General features: G+C 47.9%; 1 protein-coding gene across 1 annotated transcript in view; it reads right to left on the bottom strand.

The window, feature by feature from the left end:
- Nucleotides 1-3,274, bottom strand: part of LOC141052022 (cytochrome P450 2C23-like) — a 40,998-nt gene extending 37,724 nt beyond the window's left edge. Inside the window, exon 1 of the mRNA XM_073549193.1 lies at nt 2,979-3,274. Coding sequence (XP_073405294.1) covers nt 2,979-3,158 — 180 coding nt within the window. The 5' untranslated portion in view covers nt 3,159-3,274. The remainder of the gene's footprint in view (nt 1-2,978) is intronic.
- Between the last annotated feature and the right edge of the window lie 20,482 nt (nt 3,275-23,756).

Below are 23,756 nucleotides of genomic sequence, written 5' to 3'. Positions count from 1 at the left end.
GCGTAGTGTGTTACTGATGGTAGCCTTTGTTACAGTGGTCCTATCTCTATGCAAGTCATTCACTAGGTCCCCCCGTGTGGTTTTGGGATTTTTGCTGGTTGCCAAGCTGCTTGCCTATTGCAGATTCAGTCTTCCCAGCCTGGTGCAGGGCTGCAATTTTTCTTCTGGTGTACATCTACAGCTCTTTGGTCTTCACGACAGTGGAGATTGGAGTGTGACTGAGGTTGTGGATAGGTGTCTTTTATACTGATAACAAGTTAAAACACGTGCCATTACTACAGTGAAGGACAGAGGAGCCTCTTAAAGAAGTTACAGGTCTGTGCACGCCAGAAATATTGCGTGTTTTAAGTGACTAAATTCTAATTTTCCACTATAATTTGAAAAATAAATCTTGCCAAATCAGACAAGGTGATTTTCTGGATTTGTTTTCTCATTTTGACTATCATAGTTGTGGCACATCTATGATGTCAATTACAGGCCTCTCGCATCTTTTTAAGTGGGAGCATTTGCACAATTGGTGGCTGACTAAATCCTTTTTTCCCCACTGTATATAAGATGTATATGGATGCTTATCAAGGAGACTTTTTTCAATCATCATGTAGATCGGCCAAAGATCGGGTTGCAAAAACCCTTTTTTTCAGCGAGTACATTGAAGACATAGTCTGAGAAGCCTAAACTTTCCATTGAATCCATTCCTCAGTCTGTGAGCATGCTCAGACAGGAGACATGCACTCCTGTGCACTGTTTGGGGGTCTATTGAGCGATCAGGGTGGTCTTAGTATTTGGACCCCTATTGGTCTGGTTAATCAAAGTGTTTGCCAAGAACGATAAAAATGCTGTGTGTTTGGTTGCTCCTTAAATGTTTAGTCACATCTTAATTGACTTGTTCCATGCTGGTATAAAAGTCATTGTTATTGGCAGTCCGTCAAGCCATGTAAATAAGGGATGTGCTGCTGGCAACACTGAATGGGGACAGAATGATCATTCTCTTCACATCAGTACTCACCGTTTGATTAAACAGGCCAATAAACAAGTGCTGAACGGCTTGTATATATTCGACCAAAGCTTATAACGGGAGGAGCCCATATGAATGCACTTCTACTAAAACAGTTATGTATCCTTAAGCTCCTTCTGGGGAATTGTTTTCTGTTCATATTTGTTAAGGATCATGTGTGTAAGTATAATCATGCTAGTAATCTACTCATGGGTCACCATCACCAGCTTGAAGTGTCACGTCACCGCACCTGTAACCTTTTAACTCATTGTGACAAGTGGAGATCACTTTCTCAATGTAAGTTAATTCGACTCAGAATCAGGGTGTATAGTTTCATTCTGAGTCTTATAGACTTGCTTGGAGAAAATTCAAAAAGTGACTCCACATAGCAACCACTGTGGGATTCTTCAGGTCACAAAACCATTTATGTGATGCCAGAGCGCAGCTGAAAGCAGCTGAAGATGGTGACCGGTGAATATACTACTACCATAATTATATTTACACACATGATCCCTAACAAACAACCAAAAATATTAGTTGGAATGGAGCTTTAAGAAGAATTGGACTGTTACCATCCTTTATCTTGGAGCAGATATAGATGCCTCCCTAGAAACTGCATTGCTTACATTGAGAGCCTTGTTCTACTGTCCTTCATAAAGAAATAGGCGATATCAGAGATACAACAAACGATTAGAAACTAACTCTAATTTTTTTGAGCTTTCATCAAAAATGTCTTCATTTTCCATGTATCATAGTTTTCCATTTCAACGGTTTTTGACAAAACTAATAGAATACAATTTGAAGAGCAAATAAAAGAATTGATCTATCAGGTGGAGAAGAGAATAACCTTTAAAAGTGCCTGTTGGAGATATGAGTAGGGTCTTAAAGCCCCCATACACATTAGTCTAGCCTCAGCCGAAATCAACATCATTGACAAATTCAGAAGAAAGTCTAGGGGGACCACCAACTGAAGAGTTAGAACAAAAGGATCGGCTATGTGAAAGAGTACAAAGAGATAAGCCTTTAGCCAGAGATGTCTGGTCATGGTTTCCTCATAGAGAACATAGGAGCGCTCAGCAGAGTGAGTGTTCTTGTGTATGGAGGAGTCAGGACTCAGGAGACATAATTGCTTGCTGAACCGTCGTTTGGTCAACAGCTATCTAACGTGTATGGGGGACATTACAGCCAATATGTGTGGAGGCCATATACTATAGCATTTATAACAAAGGGCTATAAACTAGCTTGCTTGGGAGTAACTTTGAAACATAAGTGCTGCTTTTTTTTAAATTGGGTTTTTTTTGTGCACTTCTAGCAAAACGAATTTGGTTTCACGAAAACCCATGTCCACTGTGCATTTAAAGATGCTGTAGAATTGTGTGGTTTTTGGTGTGCTCTTCCCATATAGGCTTCAATATAGTACAACTTAGTAGCATTCAGAGCTGTCACCTGCTGGGAAACCACATGGAAGAAGTGCTATAACTTTATTGGTTGGGGAACAATGACTTACTGCAAACAAAGCAGAAAGTATAATTTACTCTCAGAACGACAAACATTTCATAAACTTATTTTCTTTTAAAAATAATAAAAATCCTGCAATGAGGTGCAATTTTATTGTAAAATATCTAGTTCTAGGAGGACTGAATTTGCTTTAGACCAGTGTTCCCCAACTCAGGTCCTCAGGAGCCACCAACAGGTCACATTTTCAGGATTTCCTTAGTATTGCACAGGTGATAATTGCATCACCTGGACAGACAAGAATTCAAACCCCTGTGCAATACTGAGGAAATCCTGAAAACATGACCTGTTGGTGGCTCTTGAGGACCGGAGTTGGGGAACACTGCAATAGACTTTTGTCTGGTTGAAATATTTAGCATGCGATATACACATTCACTTATATGTTAATACAGTCATTTTCAAAGATTTTCATCTTTTTCTACTCTATCCGAATATTTATGAAAACAGAGCAGTATTAAGGTTTACGTACCTTAAGTAAAGAGCTTGGTAGTTCGGTAGTGCCAATCTGGATCAGGTTCCCCACGAATGGTAGAGGTGTAGGTCCTGGAGGCAAATTCTTCTCTTTTATCTTATTCCACCATTTAATAAGGTAAATGAAGACAGTAACTGCAGTAGTTAGGAGAAGGGTGATTACAATATTCAGTGCCATGCTGCAGAAAAGCGGCTGTTAAAGAAAAAGGCAGAGTCCTGTACTAAATCCCTCGTGGTTTTGTTCTGTTTAGAAAAAACTGACTCTTTGCGCTGCATTCCACATCACACGTCATCAGCGAGGAGGAACTGGAAGGGCGAGACTGAAGTGCAGAGGTACAATTAGATTATGTACTGAACTGTACGGCTGTGTGAAAAGTAAAATAGCACTCATAACTAATAAAAAGGATTCTACAAAAAGGAAAAAACTGACCAACACCTCTAAACAGAATAAGGCAAGTGTCACCAGGTAGAACCTGCTATGACTGCATAATATACAAACAAAGAATACAGCAGCAGCAACTGCACAAAGATGTGTGCAGACACTGAATATATGAAATTCAGACTGCATTTCTGCCGTATAGAATATATTTAGCTCACAAATTGGCCAATTCATGAAAACCCATCAACCATGACAAGGTGACCTTTCTTAAATGGGACCCTAATCTAATATTTATCACACCTGTCTCTCCCAGACTAAAACCCTATAAATGTATGGGGTAGGTAAGTTTAAGCACGAGTTAAAAACATCCGTTGTTAGCCAAATATGGAGGCAGTCACCACCACCAAATGTATACTACAAAGAGACAAAAACCTTATCGGCACTTCTGAACAGGGTGTAGCCAGTTTGTACAGGTTCTAGCTGCTATGACTGCATAATATACAAACAAAAATGGCGTGGAAGTGCAATGAGGACTGCGCTTGCTTCTGGTGGAGTACAAAAGTTCTTTATTCAGCCAACGCGTTTCCTGAGCCTACTGGCTCACTTCATCAGGGCAGCCAGTAGGCTCAGGAAATGCGTTGGCTGAATAAAGAACTTTTGTACTCCACCAGAAGCAAGCGCAGTCCTCATTGCACTTCCACGCCGTTTTTGCAAATTTGTCCTAGGACCCTGTGCAGACTTGCTGCTGCTTCTTATGCGTTTATGGGTGTTGTGACTTTCTCACAACCCCAATAGGTGAGCACCTTCCTTTTTCTCTGTTAATGTGTTTTTTGATACGGATTTTACACAGTGGATGCGCCCTGTATTTTTCCTTTCTAATATACAAACAAAACATACAGCAGCCTCTGCAAGCTCTAAAGGGCCCGTCACACTAAGCGATATCGCTAGCAATATCGCTATAACGTCACTGGTTTTTGTGACGTTATAGCGATATTGCTAGCGATATCGCTTTGTCTGATACTTACCTCCGATCGGCTCCCCGCTGGTTATCGCTGATCGCGCGAGAACGTCCTGGGCCGTTTCTCGTCGTCAGCTTCCTGCTGGGCTTCCTGTGGCGCCGACGAGCGACGCGTGGATGCGGGCGGGAGGATGTCAGGATCGCCGCGTCTGACAAGTAAGTAACGACCCCCGACCCCTGCTATGTCTGGTGAGATCTGCCTGTGTGGCAGCTCACTAGCGACCACTTAGCGATGCACCAGCGATCCTGACCGCGTCATATCGCTGGTCAGGATCGCTGGTGCATCGCTAAGTGTGACACTACCTTAAGATGTATGCAATGAGTGAATATATTAAATATAAGCTCAATTACTGCCATATAGAACATGGTTATAAAATGAAGATGCTCCTCTTATCAGCCAAAACATTTTTTTTAATTAATGCTATATCCTACCTGCCCCTTATGTTTTTAGGCTTTTAGCCTGGGAGAGACATGTTTGATAAATATTAGGTTTAGGGTCCTATCAGAGAGAGATTGCCTTGTTGTGGCTGGTGGGCTCTCATGAATTGTCTTATTTGTGCACTAATACCTTCATTTTATAAGTATATTCTATATAACAGTAATGCATTCCAAATTTCATATATTCAATATTTAGACACCATAATGCTTACAGATGTTGCAGTATTATTTTGTTTGTTAGAAAAAGGAATGATACAGCATAATACAATGATGAGAATAAGGATTGTTAGTGTTAGGGATAGCGGAATGCACCAAATAATAAAGATGGTATAAGGTGCATTCGCAGCCCGGGATCCACCGTGCAGAGATGTTACCTGGTGCTCTGTAATGGCGGACAGTAATTAGCGGTAACAAACACACGAAGGTTAACCTCACTCGGTGTAAAGAAGGTGCACCCTGTTACTTCACAGGGCCGCGATACCGCAGGTTTAACACTAGTGTATTGGTCACAGAACTTTGCCTCAAGGACATGAGGTCAGAGACCCTCTTGACCCACTAGTGCTCGACGCCACAACTGCGGTGCCAGGCAAAGACTTCACTTAGTAGAATAAGTGCTCAGAGAGCGTACAGCGCCGCACTGGCGGACGCCACTAACTGCCCTAAGCTTAGGGTCAGAAAGCGCTCAGTTTGCGCACGGTGCCACTCTGACGGGCGCTGCAGTAGGCGCTGCAATATTGGCGCTAGTTACTCAATCACCCAACCCATGCAACAACGCTAGAGAGGGGACCTTAATGAGTCATTCACCAGAATCAAGCATACATACACGATTACATTTTTATATTAGCACATGGCCGGGCGGCCATGCAAACTTTTTATAGTTGCAGGCTTTTGGGACCTTCCCTGTGGTCCAATCAGAGCAGCAACAGGACCTGAGCATGTGACCTCCGACCTCCAATGAGAGGTCGTCCCACGGGCATGCTCAGTGGGCCAAAAGAGGGACTTAGTCCCAGGAGCTGCTCGCTGCTGGCTAGTGCAGTTTGCTATAGCTGAACCAGGTATGATAACAGCAACCAACCCGACAGCACTAGCTTGAGCAAGACATCAGGATCGACGACTCTGCTGAGCAGGGCTCTTTGCGGTTGGGATTGAATGGGAGACCGCAGAAGGCAAGGCTTGGGATTCCTCCTGTGCAAGGGAAGAAACCCGATGCCTAACAGTTAGGATGATTATCAATGTGTTACAACTTACAACAGTATGGATTAGAAGAGGTTTGTTGTATTCCATGGATGGGTTGAGTGAAAGGCAGATATTCTGTAAAGGGTTATTCTGTTTCAAATAGTGTATAGTTGTACAGTGTTTGCATATACAAGCAACATTTCAATTTAATGTTTATTAAAATCACCTCTTTCCTTAATATTTTAATTTGTATTGATTTTTGCTTTTTCACTAGGATATCAGCTAAATTAAAGGTGGCTAAACATATGCAGTGCTTTCAAGCTATTTTCTATTGAGCTTGTAAGCACTGCACAGAAACTGTTCAGAACCGATTGAATGCGCTATTAGTTTCCCATCAGCTTCAGTGCAACTGCGCTCCACCAATGCTACAGTGGCAAAGCAGCCTCATGTAGCAGATTGAAGAACACACAGTTCAGGTTTCTTGTCTATACTGTCAGTCAAGTAAAAGCTCATCATCCAAGGAAAGCAGGAAGGCTGAGGACTAGTACACTCCTGAAAAACAGTTACAGACCAATTCTTTAAATACCTGTATCCAAACATTAAAATTTTAATTGAAAGCAGTTTTACCTAGTAATCTTACTTATTATATATTGTGAGGTAGCGCTGTCATTTAAGTAGGGGATCACTCGCTTGTCAGCCACAAAATCAGATCCGGCACAGGTTTTCCATAAACCAGTATAGTCCATGCGGTTTACTAAACATCATAAACCATGACCAGCAATATATAAACGGCATAGCGTCCATGACAGAGCCTCACTCTGTTAGCAATGACCAATACGCAGGCTTTTCAGCCTCACAGTTATATCTCACCCCATCAGGGTTCTCTCATGGCTGCTTGTCCATACTGCAGACATTCATTCCCTCCAGGGAACTATCAGGCACTTGCAGCCAGTACTCACAGCATCCACACGTGCTGTCAGGCAGGAAGCCCCATCTCAGCGGGACCTTCCACACTGGACCATCCGGGTCAAAGCATTCACCACTTGTGACCTACCCTGGCCACATTATATGGTTCATAGCCACGCCCACCGGGTCACATGACTCTGTCCTCATCACAGGTCCTTCAAGCATTTACACACTCTTTCCAACAGTGCTTTAAACACTCCCCCTGGGTGGGTTTGTAGGTAACCAGGCCCACCCATCTCTCTAGTTACCTGGAGACTTCTCCCTTATACATTGAAGCAACACCTCACCAATATCATTGCTGAACAACACATAAGTCTCCATCCCAAAGCCACCCACTTTGGGATACAAAATGGCCATTCCGTATTCTGCCATTCATCGTTTCTCCTGGGACATCCACACAGCGCCCTCTAGCGGACTCAGTGGTTACTACACCACATACCTCCCCCCTCTGTTCAAACTTGTGGGGTTGAACACATAACATCATATCAGGGTCTCGCAACCGGGCACTCACTACACCTTGCCCCACAGGTCAAGAGAACCATCTCCATCTGTCATACGGCCTCGTTCCTACGTTAGACGTCCCCCGCCTCCAGGGGTCAGAATATCGGTCATTGACTTTGACCCTCCAGTCACGGTCTGTCTGCATCATCAGACACTGGTTAGTCACCATCCTTTCTCTATCTATGCGTCTTGTAACAAATGGTACCCCACCACATCTAAGTTTACTTTTCAGTGCATTAACCTCACAGCTCTTTGCATCTGCTGTCTCTGTTGCAACCTCCAGTTCACACTGTAATCTACGGTGTAACGTATTGGCACGTTGAGCCTCTTTCTCTGCTTCTTCCACCTGGCGTTTCAACTGTTTCAGACGCACATCATTTCCCTCCGCCAGGTCTTGGTACTGCTCAGAATTACATCTTTCATCATCCATTTGCCTTAGTACAACCTTCAGTTTTTTCTCCGTACGACGTATTTGTTTGCTAGCAGATTGTCGCACTTTAATTTCTGCATCAAGCTGTTCCTCCAGTAGTGCAACCTTTGCTTCTAAGTCCTTATTCTGGCAAACTAATTGCTGACGGGCATTCTCATACTTCTGAGCATTACTACGTTCTGTCTCCAGATCAGCATCCATCTGGTCAACCTGAAGTGTGGCCTTTCTCAGCTTGTCATTAGCTAAATCAACGTTGCCGTGTTCTTCCTCCACTTCTTCTTTAAGCTGAACAATGCGAGACTCTAACCGCCTCTTTTCTTCCAAAGCCAGAGCACTTTCACCTCTGTTGTTGGCAATCACATCAGCCAGTTCATCTTTTTCCTGCTGTTCTTGTCTTTTAGCACATTCTGCAGCAGCAAGCTCCCTCTGCAAACGAATCACCTCTGCTTCCATACTTTTCAGTTTCTTTTTGTCTTCACACTGTTCCTTACTCAGGCCTGGCCGCTGTAAGTCTTCGTCCCACTTCTTCTCCAGCAGAAGACCTCTTACAGTTTCTGTTAGTACTCCTACCTCTTCTCTGAGGGACTTATTCAGACCTTGCCACGATGCCAGGTGACCTTTGAGCTTGAAGACTTCTTTCTCTAGGTCATCTAGTTTGTGCTCCCTTTCTCTCTCAGAGCCACAGTCACCCCTAGAGTCTGAGTCACGCTCATCATCCGAGTCAACCCTCCAGTTACCCTCTGACCGTGTGTCCACTCCAGTCACCTTATCTCCCAGCCCACCATCTGTATTATCACAAGACGTCAGGTCCGTCAGTTGGGCAGATGTACTTCTTCTTCCAGTGATTTCTACATCAGATCTGTCCACTTTAGGAGGCGTCACCGTCTCAACATCTGTTAATCCAACAGTAGAAACGTCTCCATCGTCCGACCATACATCATCAAACACGACAAAGTCTCGACCCCTCTCAAAGGTATGCACTGAGTTTGGTGGCATACTACCACCTTGACACTTCCCCTTTGTCATCTCAATCATTACTCTGTCCACTGTATAATTCACAATGACCCCATGGTCGCAGCGAACCCTGATGTTTTTCTCGGTCAAAAATAAATGAGAGGAGTTCCTGTCAGAGTCATCTGACTCTTTGAGTCCAGCCTACCGGGGACTCCTTCCTGGTGCAGCATCACGGTACACACCTGTGGCCCGTCGTTATCAGGAAAATACATGCTGCACTCCTCAAAACTCATACACACACACTGCGGTTCCCCAGACATACCCACTGAGGCAACCAGTGCTGCCATTTCCTGAACCACCCCAATTTTGGTTGCCGCCCCCTCCCGGGACTCCACCCCTTTTTGGGTTACCACCACAATTTGGGTCACCCCCCCTTTTGGGACTCCACCCCCTTTTGGGCTACCACCCCGATTTGGGCCACCGCCCCCTTTCGGGATTTCCCCATATCCATTCTGCAGAACTTCTTATACCACAGTTCACACAGTACAGTTTATGTCTTTTTGGGCTGGTATTTGCCCTTTAAGCATGACACCACACCAGTTCCTTCTGGCACTGCCACAACTCCTGCTGTCACAAATCACCGACACCAGTTCCTTCTGGCGCTGCCACAGCTCCTGCTGTTACAAATCACCGACACCACCGGCTGCTGTTCACACACAGCGGCTGGTGTCCTCTTCATAACCCTGCCGAGTTACAGGAAGCCGCTTGTCCTCTTCGTAACCCCACCGAGTTACAGCAAGCCGCTTATCACCTTCTTGACTCCCACTGAGCCACCGCAGGCTGAGTCAAGAACAGAAGAGAAAAAAAAACACACCACAAAAAACTCACGTGTCCTTTCTGTGTGCTATTCAGGACGTTCCGTCTCCGCCTGAGACCGTCCAACACACTGGGTGCACCGGGTGCTATTCAGGGAGCGGCCCTCCTCCCAGAGTTTCCCAACACACTGGCCTCACCAGGTCCAGGGGCTTAGCGTGTGCTCTTCAGGACATCTATCTCCTCCTGAGACTGCCCAACACTCACGCCTCACCAGGTCCAAGGTCATACCACATGCTCCAGGGATCCAATTCTTCTCCTAGAATCTCCCAACACTGACCCTCCAGGACCTTGCTCACTGAACCCTCCAGGTACACAGTCTTTATCACTGACCCCGGTCAATGCAACACGAACACCCGTCCGTTACCTGTGTCGGCCACACAGGTCCTTGGATACCTCTTCTCCACAGAGGCACCCTATAGCAATCACCAGTCTCTTTCTCACTAACCCTGATCAGTACAACACGGTTTTCACGACCGTCACCTGCTGGCCACGCAGGTTCTCGGACCCCACTACCACAGAGGTATCCTATAAGTCTCTTTCTCCTGGGGATACGGCCGCACTGGGCTCACCGATCTGGACAGTGCCTTACTCACTAGGCCGCCCAATGGTTCCAGAACCACAGCCGGGCAGTGGCTTCCCCAACCGTCAGCCCTCCTGGCTCAGCCTTGCCAGCACTGTAACATATGCATTCGGAAACCGTTGCCCTTATCAACCGAAACTTTGCAGTCCTTTTCCTTTGCCCCTAGCAACAAGGCTACAATATTGCCCGCATTCTCCACTACATGTGAGGTAGCGCTGTCATTTAAGTAGGGGATCACTCGCTTGGCCGACACAAAATCAGATCCGGCACAGGTTTTCCATAAACCAGTATAGCCCATGCGGTTTATTAAACATCATAAGCCATAACTAGCAATATATAAACGGCATAGCGCCCATGACAGAGCTTTACTCTGTTAGCAATGTCAAATACACAGGCTTTTCAGCCTCACAGTTATATCTAACCCCATCAGGGTTCTCTCATGGCTGCTTCTCCATACTGCAGACATTCATTCCCTCCAGGGAACTCTCAGGCACTTGCAGCCATTACTCACAGCGTCCACAAGTGCTGTCATGCAGGAAGCCCCATCTCAGCGGGACCTTCCACACTGGACCATCCGGGTCCAAGCATTCACCACCTGTGTCCTACACTGGCCACATTATATGGTTCATAGCCATGCCCACCGGGTCACATGACTCTGTCCTCATCACAGGTCCTTCAAGCATTTACACACTCTTTCCAACAGTACTTTAAACACTCCCCCTGGGTGGGTTTGTAGGTAACCAGGCCCACCCATCTCTCTAGTTACCTGGAGACTTATCCCTTATACATTAAATCAACACCTCAGCAATATCATTGCTGCACAACACATAAGTCTCCATTCCAAAGCCACCTACTTTGGGATACATAAAGGCCATTTCGTATTCTGCCATTCATCCTTTCTCCTGGGACATCCACACAGCACCCCCTAGCGGACTCAGTGGTTACTACACCACAATATATACAGCTCTGGCAAATATTAAGAGACCACTGCACGGTTTTATAAAAATCAGCTTCTCTACATGTCTGATAGCCATTCCATTCCAGTGTCAGATAAATTCCAACCAGAGTACACCTCATTCTAATTAATGTGCTTCTGATTATGTGATCACCTGAACCAAATCTTATTTAAGGAAGGAAAGTATAAAAAACCTGCTGTGGTGTTCACAATCCTCTTGCAATACGACAAGCTGGATGGCAAAACAAGTGCTAGTAATATCCCAAAAGTAATAGGAATGAAAAAATAACCTTTAACCATGCCAAAGGAGTTGAAAAGAAAAGTCTTGAGTGAGGAAAAGAAGGGCTCAATTCTGTCTTTACTAGCAGAGGGATACAGTGAGTGACATGTTGCCTCCATCCTTAACATTTCTTAGACAGCAGTCCATTACAACAAGGTCAAGCAGCAGACACTGGGGACAACAAAGCTACAGACCAGCAGAGGGTGAAAACGACTCTCCACTGACCGGAATGACCGTCATCTTTTTCGAATGTCACTCAGCAACCGCAGTATGACATCAAGTCACCTACCAAAGGAATGGCAAATGGCAGCTGGGGTGAAGTGCATGGCAAGAACAGTTCGTAACAGGCTCCTAGAGGCAGGGCTCAAGTCATGTCAAGCTAGAAAAAAGCCTTTCATCAATGAGAAGCAAAGGAGAGCCAGGCTGAAGTCTGTCAAAGATCATAAGGATTGGACCGTAGAGGACTGGAGTAATGTAATCTTCTCTGATGAGTCTAATGTTCAACTTTGCCCAAAACCTGGTCATCTAATGGTTAGACGGAGACCTGGAGAGGCATACAAGTCACTGTGCCTTGCACCCACTGTGAAATTTGGTGGAAGATCGGTGATGATCTAGGGATGCTTCAGCAAGGCTGGAAATGGGCAGGTTAATTTTTGCAAAGGACGTATGAATCAAGCCTCATACCAAGTTATCCTGGAAAAAAGTTGATTCCTTCTGCTCAGGCAATGTTCCCCAACTCTGAGGCTGGTTTCACACTTGCGTTTTCTTGCGCTGTTTTTTGCACAAAAAAACGCATGTGTTTTTTCCCCATATCTTTTACATGGGTGCGCATAGGTGCGTTTGTACACGCATGCGTTTTTTTGTAGTGTGCGCTCGGGCGCACAAAATGCATCCTGTTGCATTTTTTGTGCGTATGACTTGCCCTAAATTGTAATGTGCACGTATGCGCACCCATAGACTTTAATGGGTGTTTTCCTGTAAAAAAATGCACCAAAACCCGCAAAAAATGCACACAAATGCATGATGCATTTTTTTCGTGCGTTTGAGTGCGCAAAAAACGCACAGCAAAAAAACGCAAGTGTGAAAGTAGCCTGAGGACTGTTTTTTCCAGCAAAACAATGCACCATGCCACACACCTAGGTGAATCAATGTGTGGATGAAGGACCACCACATCAAATCCTTGTCATGGTCAGCCCAATCTCCAGACCTGAACCCCATTGAAAACCTCTGGAATGTACCGTATTTTTCCGACCATAAGACGCACTTTTTCCCCCCAAAATTTTGGGGGAAAGTGGGGGGTGCGTCTTATGGTCGCAATACACGGTACTAACCTGGTGGCTGGTGGCAGCGGGCGGGGCTCTGCGGTGCGGTGGTGGCAGCGGGCGGCGCTCCAGTGCAGGGGCTTCGGCTCCGCCGGCATTTCTTCGCAGCCCGGAGGCCTCCGCACTTCCCTTGCTGGCTGCCGCCATGTTGCGGTGGCATCCGGGAGCATGGATGCCGAGAATATGGCCGCCGGTCCGGGGACGGCGCATACGCAGCTTCAGATCTTGTCCCGAGATCTCGGGAGACGAGATCTCGTTGCCGAGATTTGAATCTCATCCCCCGAGATCTCGGGACGAGATCTGATCCCACGCATGCGCCGTCCCCGGACCGGCGGCCATCTTTCCGGCGCCCATGCTCCCGGAGGCCACCGCAACATGGCGGCGGCCAGCAAGGGAAGTGTGGAGGCCTCTGGGCTGCGAAGAAATGCCGGCAGAGCCGCCGCCCCTGCACCGGAGCACAGCCCGCTGCCACCACCGCACCGCATTGCGCCGCCTGCTGCCACCACCGCAGAGCCTACCTGCCCCAGCCCCAGCACAGCTGCCCCAGCGCTGCTGCCCCTGCCCCAGCACAGCTGCTCCTGCCCCAGCACAGCTGCCCCTGCCTCAGCACAGCTGCCCCAGCCCCAGCACTGCTGCCCATGCCCCAGCACAGCTGCCCCTGCCTCAGCACAACTGCCCCTGCCCCAGCACAGCTGCCCCTGCCTCAGCACAGCTGCCCCAGCCCCAGCACTGCTGCCCCTGCCCCAGCACAGCTGCCCCTGCCTCAGCACAGCTGCCCCTGCCCCAGCATAGCTGCCCCTGCCTCAGCACAGCTGCCCCAGCCCCAGCACAGCTGCCCCTACCCCAGCGCAGCTGCCCCAGCACAACCAACCTGCTCCAGCACAGAGCCACCACCGCACGAGCCTGAACCAATGAATGACCCCTGTGACTACTTCTCCACCTGTGCCGGATCCCTTCCCAGGTAAGCTGAATTCGGACTGTAAGACGGACCCCCATTTGACACATTATTTTTTTTCCCCTATTTTCCTACTGAAAATTGGGGTGCGTCTTATGGTCCGGTGCGTCTTATAGTCCGAAAAATCAAGAGGAAGATGGATAGTCACAAGCCTTCAAACAAAGAAGAACTGCTTAAATTTTTGTTCCAGGAGTTGCATAAGGTCACCCAAAAGCAGTGTGAAAGACTGGTGGAAAGCATGCCAAGACGCATGAAAGCTGTGATTAAAAATCATGGTTATTCCACAAAATATTGATGTCTGACCTCTTCCTGAGTTAAACATTAGTATTGTTGCTTCGAAATGATTATCAACTTGTTTTCTTAGCATTATTTGAGGTCTGCAAGCACTGCACTTTTTTTGTTATTTTGATAATTTCTCATTTTGACAATAAATACTAAATTTAGTGCTTTGAAATTCGAAGACATGTTGTCAGCCATTTATGGAATAAAAGAGCAATTTACATATTACTCAAAAATATACCTATAAAGAGTAAAATCAGACAAACTGAAAATATTGCAGTGGTCTCTTAATTTTTGCCAGAGCCTGTATATGTAACCAAAAAAACTTCCTTCTCACCCCTCAATGGGTGTGGTCTTTGTTGTCCTTTCTCATTCTCAGGTCCTCTACCAGAGGCCTGGGAGTTTGAGGGTTCTGCGCAGGATCTTAGATGGTCTCAGTTGTCAGAGACACCGCACTACACTTGCTCATAGAGCCAGTGCGCATGTCCTGAGTACAGAAGCAGTGCTAAGAGTTACCTGGGGAGCAGGGCAGTAGCGGTGACAATGCGTGCTTCAAGCTAATAGTGTCAGGGACCAGTCAGCGCTGGAAAGTAAAGAGGCACGGGACCTGCGGACACTGAAAATGAGCAAGCTTGCACAGGACCTATGGTCATGTGAACGTCATGTGGCTGCAAGGGGGCGGGGCTTAGCGTCAGAGAAGCCAGAGAAATCAGATTCAGGCAAAACAGAAGTCATGTACAATACAGTCAAACGAGGTACAGGAGGGATAAACAGACGGGAGGTCAGACAAAGCCAAAGGTCATACACAGGATCACAGTACAGTACCAGGGAGGAGACAGAGCGGATAATCAGGGCCAAGCAGAGATCAAAACCAAACAGACATAGGAAGTACCAGGCAGAATCCAAAGCGATATCCAGGGAACAGACCGAGTCATACACGGAGAATCAAGCAACCAGAACACAGCACAGACACACTCAGGGGTCACCACACAATGCCAAGGGCAAGAGTATAACTGACAGGGATGGGAGCGTCCTGAGGCTATAAGAAGCCTCCCCCAGAACCAGGGAGAGGCCACAATCATAGCCTCAGGTGTGCAGGTAAGCCTGCACCGGGATCACAACCTTTAACCCCAGAAATGCCAGTCATCAGCACTGGATCCAGACATTAACCCCACGTGTACGAGTCAAACCCGCACTGAGATCATGACAGTACCCCCCTCTCAACGTGGGGCCTCTGGACCCCCAGGCTTGCCCGGGGACTTAGCATGGAAAGCCCGCACCAGGCGATCAGCATGCATCAACCGGGCCGGTACCCAGGACCTGTCCTCCGGTCCATACCCCTTCCAATGAACCAGGTACTGTACCGACAGCCGTACCAACCTGGAATCTATGATATGACCAACCTCGTACTCCACCTGCCCCTCGACCAAAACAGGAGGAGCAGCAGACTCGGAGTCTCCCCGGACTGCTTCAAAAGGTTTCAGTAGAGATTTGTGGAAGACGTTAGGGATCTTGAAAGAGGGTGGAAGGCACAGCCCATACGCCACTGGATTGATTTTTTCCACAATCTTGTACGGGCCAATGAATTTGGGTCCCAACTTGGCTGATGGAATCCTTAACTTAATGTTTCGCGTGGAGAGCCAAACTTTCTCTCCCACCCGAAACATGGGACCAGGTGTTCGTTTCCTGTCCGCGAAAAACTTATACCTGCCTTGAGACCTAGATATACGCCGCTGGACTTCTGCCCATGTATCTACCCATACCACTGTATTACCCTTAGATGGAGGGAGATTGGTAACAAAATCCATGGATAAGTGAGTCAATGGCCTTTCGGGCACTGCCAAGGGTATCAGCTCCCCTGTCGGCCGGCTATGAGAGCTTTTAGAACGAGCGCAGACCCCACAACCAGCAATGAATTTTTTTATGTCCGAACCAAGGGTAGGCCACCAAAAGATCCTAGCCACCGCTAGACGTGTGGCTGAAATACCAGGGTGAGCACTCAGCTTGGATTCATGGAACTCCTGCAAGAGTTTCAGGCGAAGTTGCTCTGGGACAAACAACTTCCCCTACGGCTTGGCCGCCGAGGCCTGCGACTGGGCCCCCTGAATCTCCCGTTCGAATTCAGATGAGACCTCTGCTATCACAACCCCAGGGTGAAGAATGGAGGACGGTGGCTCAGGGGGCGACACCGGCTGAAAACTGCGTGATAAGGCGTCAGCCTTGACATTCTTAGACCCTGGACGAAATGTAATCGTAAACTGAAAACGGGAAAAAAAAGTGACCAACGGGCCTGTCTAGGCGTTAGTCTTTTAGCAGACTCAATGTACAACAAATTTTTGTGATCCGTGAATTAGAGTTGAGCGAAACAGGTCGAAAAATTTCAAAAGTCGCCGACTTTTGTCAAAGTCGGGTTTCATGAAACGAAACCCGACCCTAGGATGAGGTCGGCCACGAGGTCGGCGACTTACGCGCCAAAGTCGCATTTCAAAAGTTTGTTTTGCGCTCTTTTACAGCCAATCAGGATCCACGGACACTGTGGGCAACGTGATGACATAGGCAGGGGTCACCACCATCTTTCAGAAGGGCATGCAAGTGATTGGCTTGCTTTGGTGGGCGTCACAGGGGGTATAAAAGGGCGTGCACGCCGACCGCCATCTTACTTCTGCCGATCTCAGTATAGGGAGAGGTTGCTGCTGATTCTGTAGGGAGAGCGTTAGGCAGGGAAGAAGACAAAAAAACTGCTTCTGCTGCTAGCGATTTGGCCTGCACAACACACAAGTCACTGTGTGCGCAGTGCAAGGGGAGGCTATATTGTGGTGTATCAGTGGTGTTGGTTGTTGGGCTGCCTTTTAAGGCTTCCTGACAGGCTGGCATTGCTGTTTACCCACTGCTCCGCAAACTGCTTTTTTAAAAGCAATCCCAATTTTTTTTTTTTGTCCTGCTGAGAAGAAAAAAAAACTGCTTCTGCTGCTAGCAATTTGGCCTGCACAACACACCAGTCACTGTGTGTGCAGTGCAAGGGGAGGCTATATAGTGGTGTATCAGTGGTGTTGGTTGTTGGGCTGCCTTTTAAGGCTTCCTGACAGGCTGGCATTGTTGTTTACCCACTGCTCCGCAAACTGCTTTTTTAAAAGCAATCCAATCTCCCTTATCCTGTAGTCACTTTGGTCACAGCTGTGCCATCGAGCCTGTCACATAGCGCTCAGATATTCATTGGGCCTCACACAATCCACAAGTGTCCAGTGTCCAAAAGTGTGCGCAGAGATTCAAAATCTCCCTTATCCTCTCGTCACTTTGGTCACAGCTGTGCCATCGAGCCTGTCACATAGCGCTCAGATATTCATTGGGCCTCACACAATCCACAAGTGTCCAGTGTCCAAAAGTGTGTGCAGAGATTCAAAATCTCCCTTATCCTCTCGTCACTTTGGTCACAGCTGTGCCATCGAGCCTGTCACATAGCGCTCAGATATTCATTGGGCCTCACACAATCCACAAGTGTCTAGTGTCCAAAAGTGTGCGCAGAGATTCAAAATCTCCCTTATCCTCTCGTCACTTTGGTCACAGCTGTGCCATCGAGCCTGTCACATAGCGCTCAGATATTCATTGGGCCTCACACAATCCACGAGTGTCCAGTGTCCAAAAGTGTGTGCAGAGATTCAAAATCTCCCTTATCCTCTCGTCACTTTAGTCACAGCTGTGCCATCGAGCCTGTCACATAGCGCTCAGATATTCATTGGGCCTCACACAATCTACAAGTGTCTAGTGTCCAAAAGTGTGCGCAGAGATTCAAAATCTCCCTTATCCTCTCGTCACTTTGGTCACAGCTGTGCCATCGAGCCTGTCACATAGCGCTCAGATATTCATTGGGCCTCACACAATCCACGAGTGTCCAGTGTCCAAAAGTGTGTGCAGAGATTCAAAATCTCCCTTATCCTCTCATCACTTTGGTCACAGCTGTGCCATCGAGCCTGTCACATAGCGCTCAGATATTCTTTGGGCCTCACACAATCCACAAGTGTCCAGTGTCCAAAAGTGTGCGCAGAGATTCAAAATCTCCCTTATCTTCTTGTCACTTTGGTCACAGCTGTGCCATCGAGCCTGTCACATAGCGCTCAGATATTCATTGGGCCTCACACAATCCACAAGTGTCCAGTGTCCAAAAGTGTGTGCAGAGATTCAAAATCTCCCTTATCCTCTCGTCACTTTGTTCACAGCTGTGCCATCGAGCCTGTCACATAGCGCTCAGATATTCATTGGGCCTCACACAATCCACAAGTGTCCAGTGTCCAAAAGTGTGCGCAGAGATTCAAAATCTCCCTTATCCTCTCGTCACTTTGGTCACAGCTGTGCCTTCGAGCCTGTCACATAGCGCTCAGATTTTAATTGGGCCTCACACAATCCACAAGTGTCCAGTGTCCAAAAGTGTGTGCAGAGATTCAAAATCTCCCTTATCCTCTCGTCACTTTGGTCACAGCTGTGCCATCGAGCCTGTCACATAGCGCTCAGATATTCATTGGGCCTCACACAATCCACAAGTGTCCAGTGTCCAAAAGTGTGTGCAGAGATTCAAAATCTCCCTTATCCTCTCGTCACTTTGGTCACAGCTGTGCCATCGAGCCTGTCACATAGCGCTCAGATATTCATTGGGCCTCACACAATCCAAAAGTGTCCAGTGTCCACAAGTGTCTGCAGAAATTCAAAATCTCCCCTGTCCTATAGACACCTTGTACCGTGTTTTACATTACTATATAGTTTGTTGGATTTTGTCTACATTTCTACCAAAAATGAGGAAGGCTGGTGGAAGAGGCCATGGAATTGGGCGGGGGTTGGCAGCTGGTAATGATGGTGTTGGTGGTGGATCTGATGGTAGTGGCAAGAGCAAAATAGGACCGAATGCAGGAGGTGTTGAGCCTGCGTCATCGTCTGGCTACATAAGGCCTCGAACGCTTAGTTTTCTAGGAGTTGGCAAACCACTTTTAAAGCCAGAGCATCAGGAAAAAGTTTTGTCTTACATTGCTGACTCAGCCTCCAGCTCTATCGCCTCCTCTTCTTCAGTTGTAAAAAGTAAAAGCACTGAGTCGTCATTGGAGGCTCATGTTCATGAACCACACCTTTCCTTGTGTCCTTCACCCCAACCAAGATTGAAGGATGACGCAGGCCATACTACTGATTACTCCATGGAGCTGTTTTCACATACCATGCCTGGATTATCAAGTCAAATGGTGAATTACCCAGGCCAAGATGAATCTGACATGGAGTGCACTGATGCACAGCCGCTGATGGATGATTCTGCTGGTACATTCACTCAGAGCACTACATTGTCCTCGCAGTGTACAGAGCCAGATTCTGACCCTGATGAGACTCAGGTGCCCCTTCCCGCACACTATACCACCATACACGGTGACACAGAGGAAGGTGCACATGACATAGAAGAGGAGGTGATGGATGACCCAGTTGTTGACCCAGATTGGCATCCATTGGGGGAAGAGGGTGCTGCTTCCAATAGCTCAGATGAGGAGCATCCACAGCAGACATCGACATCGCAACAGCTGTTATCTGGCAGGCCCGTAGCACTCCAAAGACAGGTTCCAAACATCAAAAGAGTTGCTGGACAGCTTGTCCAGAGGGTCAAAAGATCACAGCGTGCTAGGCCGCAAAATGTCTGCCAAAGTAGGAAGAGTGCAGTGTGGCACTTTTTTGAACAAAATCCTCATGATCAGGCCAAGGTTATCTGTAAGAAGTGCGCAAAGACCTTTAGCCGAGGGAAAAATCTGAAAAATTTGAATACCAGTTGCATGCTTAGACATTTAACCAGCATGCACTTGCAAGCGTGGACACAACACCAAACCTCAAGTGCCACATGTGCAACTGATCACAACGAAGGTAGTCAGCAACGCTACATTGTTTCCCCCACTGTAAGCCCACCGGTTAGCACAGCAGCAAATGTTGAGGTGTCGTTGCAAGGCCACAGCAGTCAGGGAATCCCACTGTTATATCAACGAAAGACTGTTTCTAGGCCATCAGAAAGAACACCAACTCCATCACCATCATCAACCCTCTCTCAGTCCGCCCTGTCCACCGTTACTTCCACCATATGCAGCTCTCAAGTCCAGCTCACCCTCCCAGACACTATGAGTAGGTCAAGAAAGTACTCAGTCTCTCATCCGCGTACACTGGGTTTGAACGCCCACATTGCCAAACTAATCTCGTTTGAGATGATGCCCTTTCGGTTGGTGGAAAGCGCAGCTTTCCGCGAACTCATGGCCTATGCAGTACCACGCTATGACCTACCCAGTCGCCACTTCTTCTCTCGCAAAGCCATCCCAGCCCTCCACCATCATGTGAAAGACCGCATTGTCCATGCACTCAAGCAGTCAGTGAGCGGAAAGGTGCACCTCACAACTGATGCATGGTCCAGTCGGCATGGCCAGGGCCGTTACGTGTCCATCACTGCGCACTGGGTTAATGTGGTGGATGCAGTGTCCACAGGGGACAGCGGTGGTGGGACAGTGCTGCCTAGCCCACGGTATAGGAAACAGTTGGCTGTAGGCATTCGACCCTCCTCCTCCTCCTCCTCCTCCTCCAGAAGCGAAAGCTCGTCCACAGAGCGCAGTCGTATGAGCACTCCATCTGCAGCTGCCACTGTTGCACACGATGTGTCCCCCTATCGAGCAGCTAGTGGAAAGCGTCAGCAGGCTGTGTTGCAGATGATGTGTTTGGGCGACAGACACACCGCCGAGGTGCTGGCCGAGTACTTGAAGCGACAAACTGAGTCATGGCTGGGCAGTGTACATCTTGAGGCAGGCAAGGTAGTTAGTGATAACGGCCGTAATTTTGTGGCAGCCATAGCCCTTTCAAAACTCAGCCACATACCTTGCTTGGCTCACACCTTGAACCTGGTGGTGCAGTGCTTCCTCAAAAATTATCCGGAGTTAACAGCCCTGCTCCAGAAGGTGCGAAGACTGTGCGCGCACATCCGCCGGTCGCCTGTACACTCCGTTCGTATGCAGAAGCTGCAGCGATTGCTCCACCTTCCCAACCACCGCCTCATTATCGACATTGCAACAAGGTGGAACTCCACCCTGCACATGGTGGAGCGGCTGTGCGAGCAGAGGCAGGCCATAATGCATTTGCGGGAGGATACACGGCCAGGCACTTTGAGTGCAGACATGGAGTTGACAGGTGTGCAGTGGTCGAAGCTGAAAGACCTCTGTAAAGTCCTTCAGTGTTTTGAGGAATGCACACGGCTGGTAAGCGCAGACGACGCCATCCTAAGCATGAGCATCCCACTTATGCGTCTGCTCATGCAAACTTTGACGCACCTTAAGGAGCAGGCGTCTGCAGCCAATGTTGATGAGGAGGAAGAGGAGGAGGGAATCCTTGATGACATTCAGCCATTGTCTGCTCAGGAACCTCTCCGGGACGAGGTGGAGGAAGAAGAGGAGGAGGAGGATGATGGTGGGGATGATTACTTAGGGGAGGAGGATGCATCTCGTGGGGCAAGTGAAAATGTTGGCGTGGCAAGGTCTGGTACAGGGTTTGTGCATGACTGGAGGGATGTGGATTTGCCAGAAAGTGCTCCTCCACCCAGCACTCGCAGTGCATCATTGACACCGGGAACATTGGCCCACATGTCAGATTATGCCTTGCAGATCCTAAAAAGGGACCCCCGCATTGCCAAAATGATGAACGATGACGACTACTGGTTGGCCAGCATCCTGGATCCACGCTATAAAGGCAAATTACAAAACATCATGCCACAGGAGAACCTTGACCTAATATTGGCTAATAAACAAGCAACTCTGGTAAATCGGTTGCTTGAGGCATTCCCAGCACACAGCAGCGGTGATGGTTCTCACACGAGCCATACGGGCCGGGGGCAGCTTGGCAGAGGTGTTCGTGGTGCACACAGCAGAAGTGGCGTTGGAGACAGGGGTTTCATGACAATGTTGTGGACTGATTTTTCAAATACCGCTCACACAACTGGTAATACTGCATCGATGGAAAGTGACAGGAGACAGCAGTTGTCAACTATGGTAACAAACTACTTTTCCTCCCATATCGATGTTCTCCCACACAGGTCATTCCCCTTTGACTATTGGGCCGCTAAACTGGACACCTGGCCTGAATTGGCCCAATATGCCTTACAGGAGCTCGCTTGCCCAGCTGCAAGTGTGCTATCGGAAAGAGTCTTCAGTGCAGCTGGATCAATCCTGACAGAAAAAAGGACCCGTCTGTCAACCCAAAATGTGGATGATCTAACCTTCATTAAAATGAACCATGCATGGGTTTCCAAGGATTTTGCCCCACCTTCCCCTGATGACACATAGGGTGACAGAAAAATGGCTTGCTTTGGTCCACCTCTTCCTGGGACTTCACCTATTTCGCCTTTTGCATCAGCTGAATGTCCAACATCAACATATGCCACTTTCTAAAACTCCCTAACTGTGCTGCCTCCCCCCCATGGCCGGGGTCACCACCTAGCGCACGACACCGTGCGAGTGCCGTTGCCCTGGACAGGTGGGTAGGCCGACTCTTGGGCGCGGGCACTGGCACAGGGTCCCTCATAGTGCAATCAAGTGTCTCTGACGGTGGTGGTGCACACCCGCCGTCAGACACACCGCTGTACTATGAGGGGCCCAGTGCCAGTACCGACGCCCACGAGTGGGCCCCCCTTGCTTGGGCAGGGCCCCAGCATTTGCAATCTTTACCTCTCCCTGCTCCTCCGCTGTGTAATCTGGGCCGTCAAATCCATACTGTGCCTGACACCGTCTGAGCCTGCCTCCTGAGACATATATTTTGAATGTGTACGCTATCCATACATGTTATCCGGGGAAACGGTACCCTTTCAAACCTTTGTGCAATCACGTGCAATCCATACTGGCCTGACACCGTCTGAGCCTGCCTCCTGAGACATATATTTTGAATGTGTACGCTATCCATACATGTTATCTGGGGATACGGTACCCTTTCTAACCTTTGTGCAATCACGTGCAATCCATACTGGGCCTAACACCATCTGAGCCTGCCTCCTGATGTATAGACATAGATTTTGAATGTGTACGCTTTCCATACATGTTATCTGGGGATACGGTACCCTTTCTAACCTTTGTGCAATCACGTGCAATCCATACTGGGCCTAACACCGTCTGAGCCTGCCTCCTGAGACATATATTTTGAATGTGTACGCTATCCATACATGTTATCTGGGGATACGGTACCCTTTCTAACCTTTGTGCAATCACGTGCAATCCATACTGTGCCTAACACCGTCTGAGCCTGCCTCCTGAGACATATATTTTGAATGTGTACGCTATCCATACATGTTATCTGGGGATACGGTACCCTTTCTAACCTTTGTGCAATCACGTGCAATCCATACTGGGCCTAACACCGTCTGAGCCTGCCTCCTGATGTATAGACATATATTTTGAATGTGTACGCTATCCATACATGTTATCTGGGGATACGGTACCCTTTCTCACCTTTGTGCAATCACGTGTATTCCATACTGGGCGTGAGAACGGCTGGCGAGCTGTTAAGCAAGCTACAGCACCTGTGGTTTGCACACGTAAGTTTTTAATTTTTTCAGGAATGACGGTTAGGCCTAATTCCGGAACTGCGGTTGACCTGCACTTACTGGGAAATCATTGTTCGCGGTTAATAA

This window comes from Dendrobates tinctorius, unplaced genomic scaffold (assembly GCF_039654945.1).
Source record: "Dendrobates tinctorius isolate UK_male_01 unplaced genomic scaffold, ASM3965494v1 ptg000158l, whole genome shotgun sequence".
Taxonomy (NCBI): domain Eukaryota; kingdom Metazoa; phylum Chordata; class Amphibia; order Anura; family Dendrobatidae; genus Dendrobates; species Dendrobates tinctorius.
This window is presented reverse-complemented; position numbering and strand designations above follow the sequence as displayed.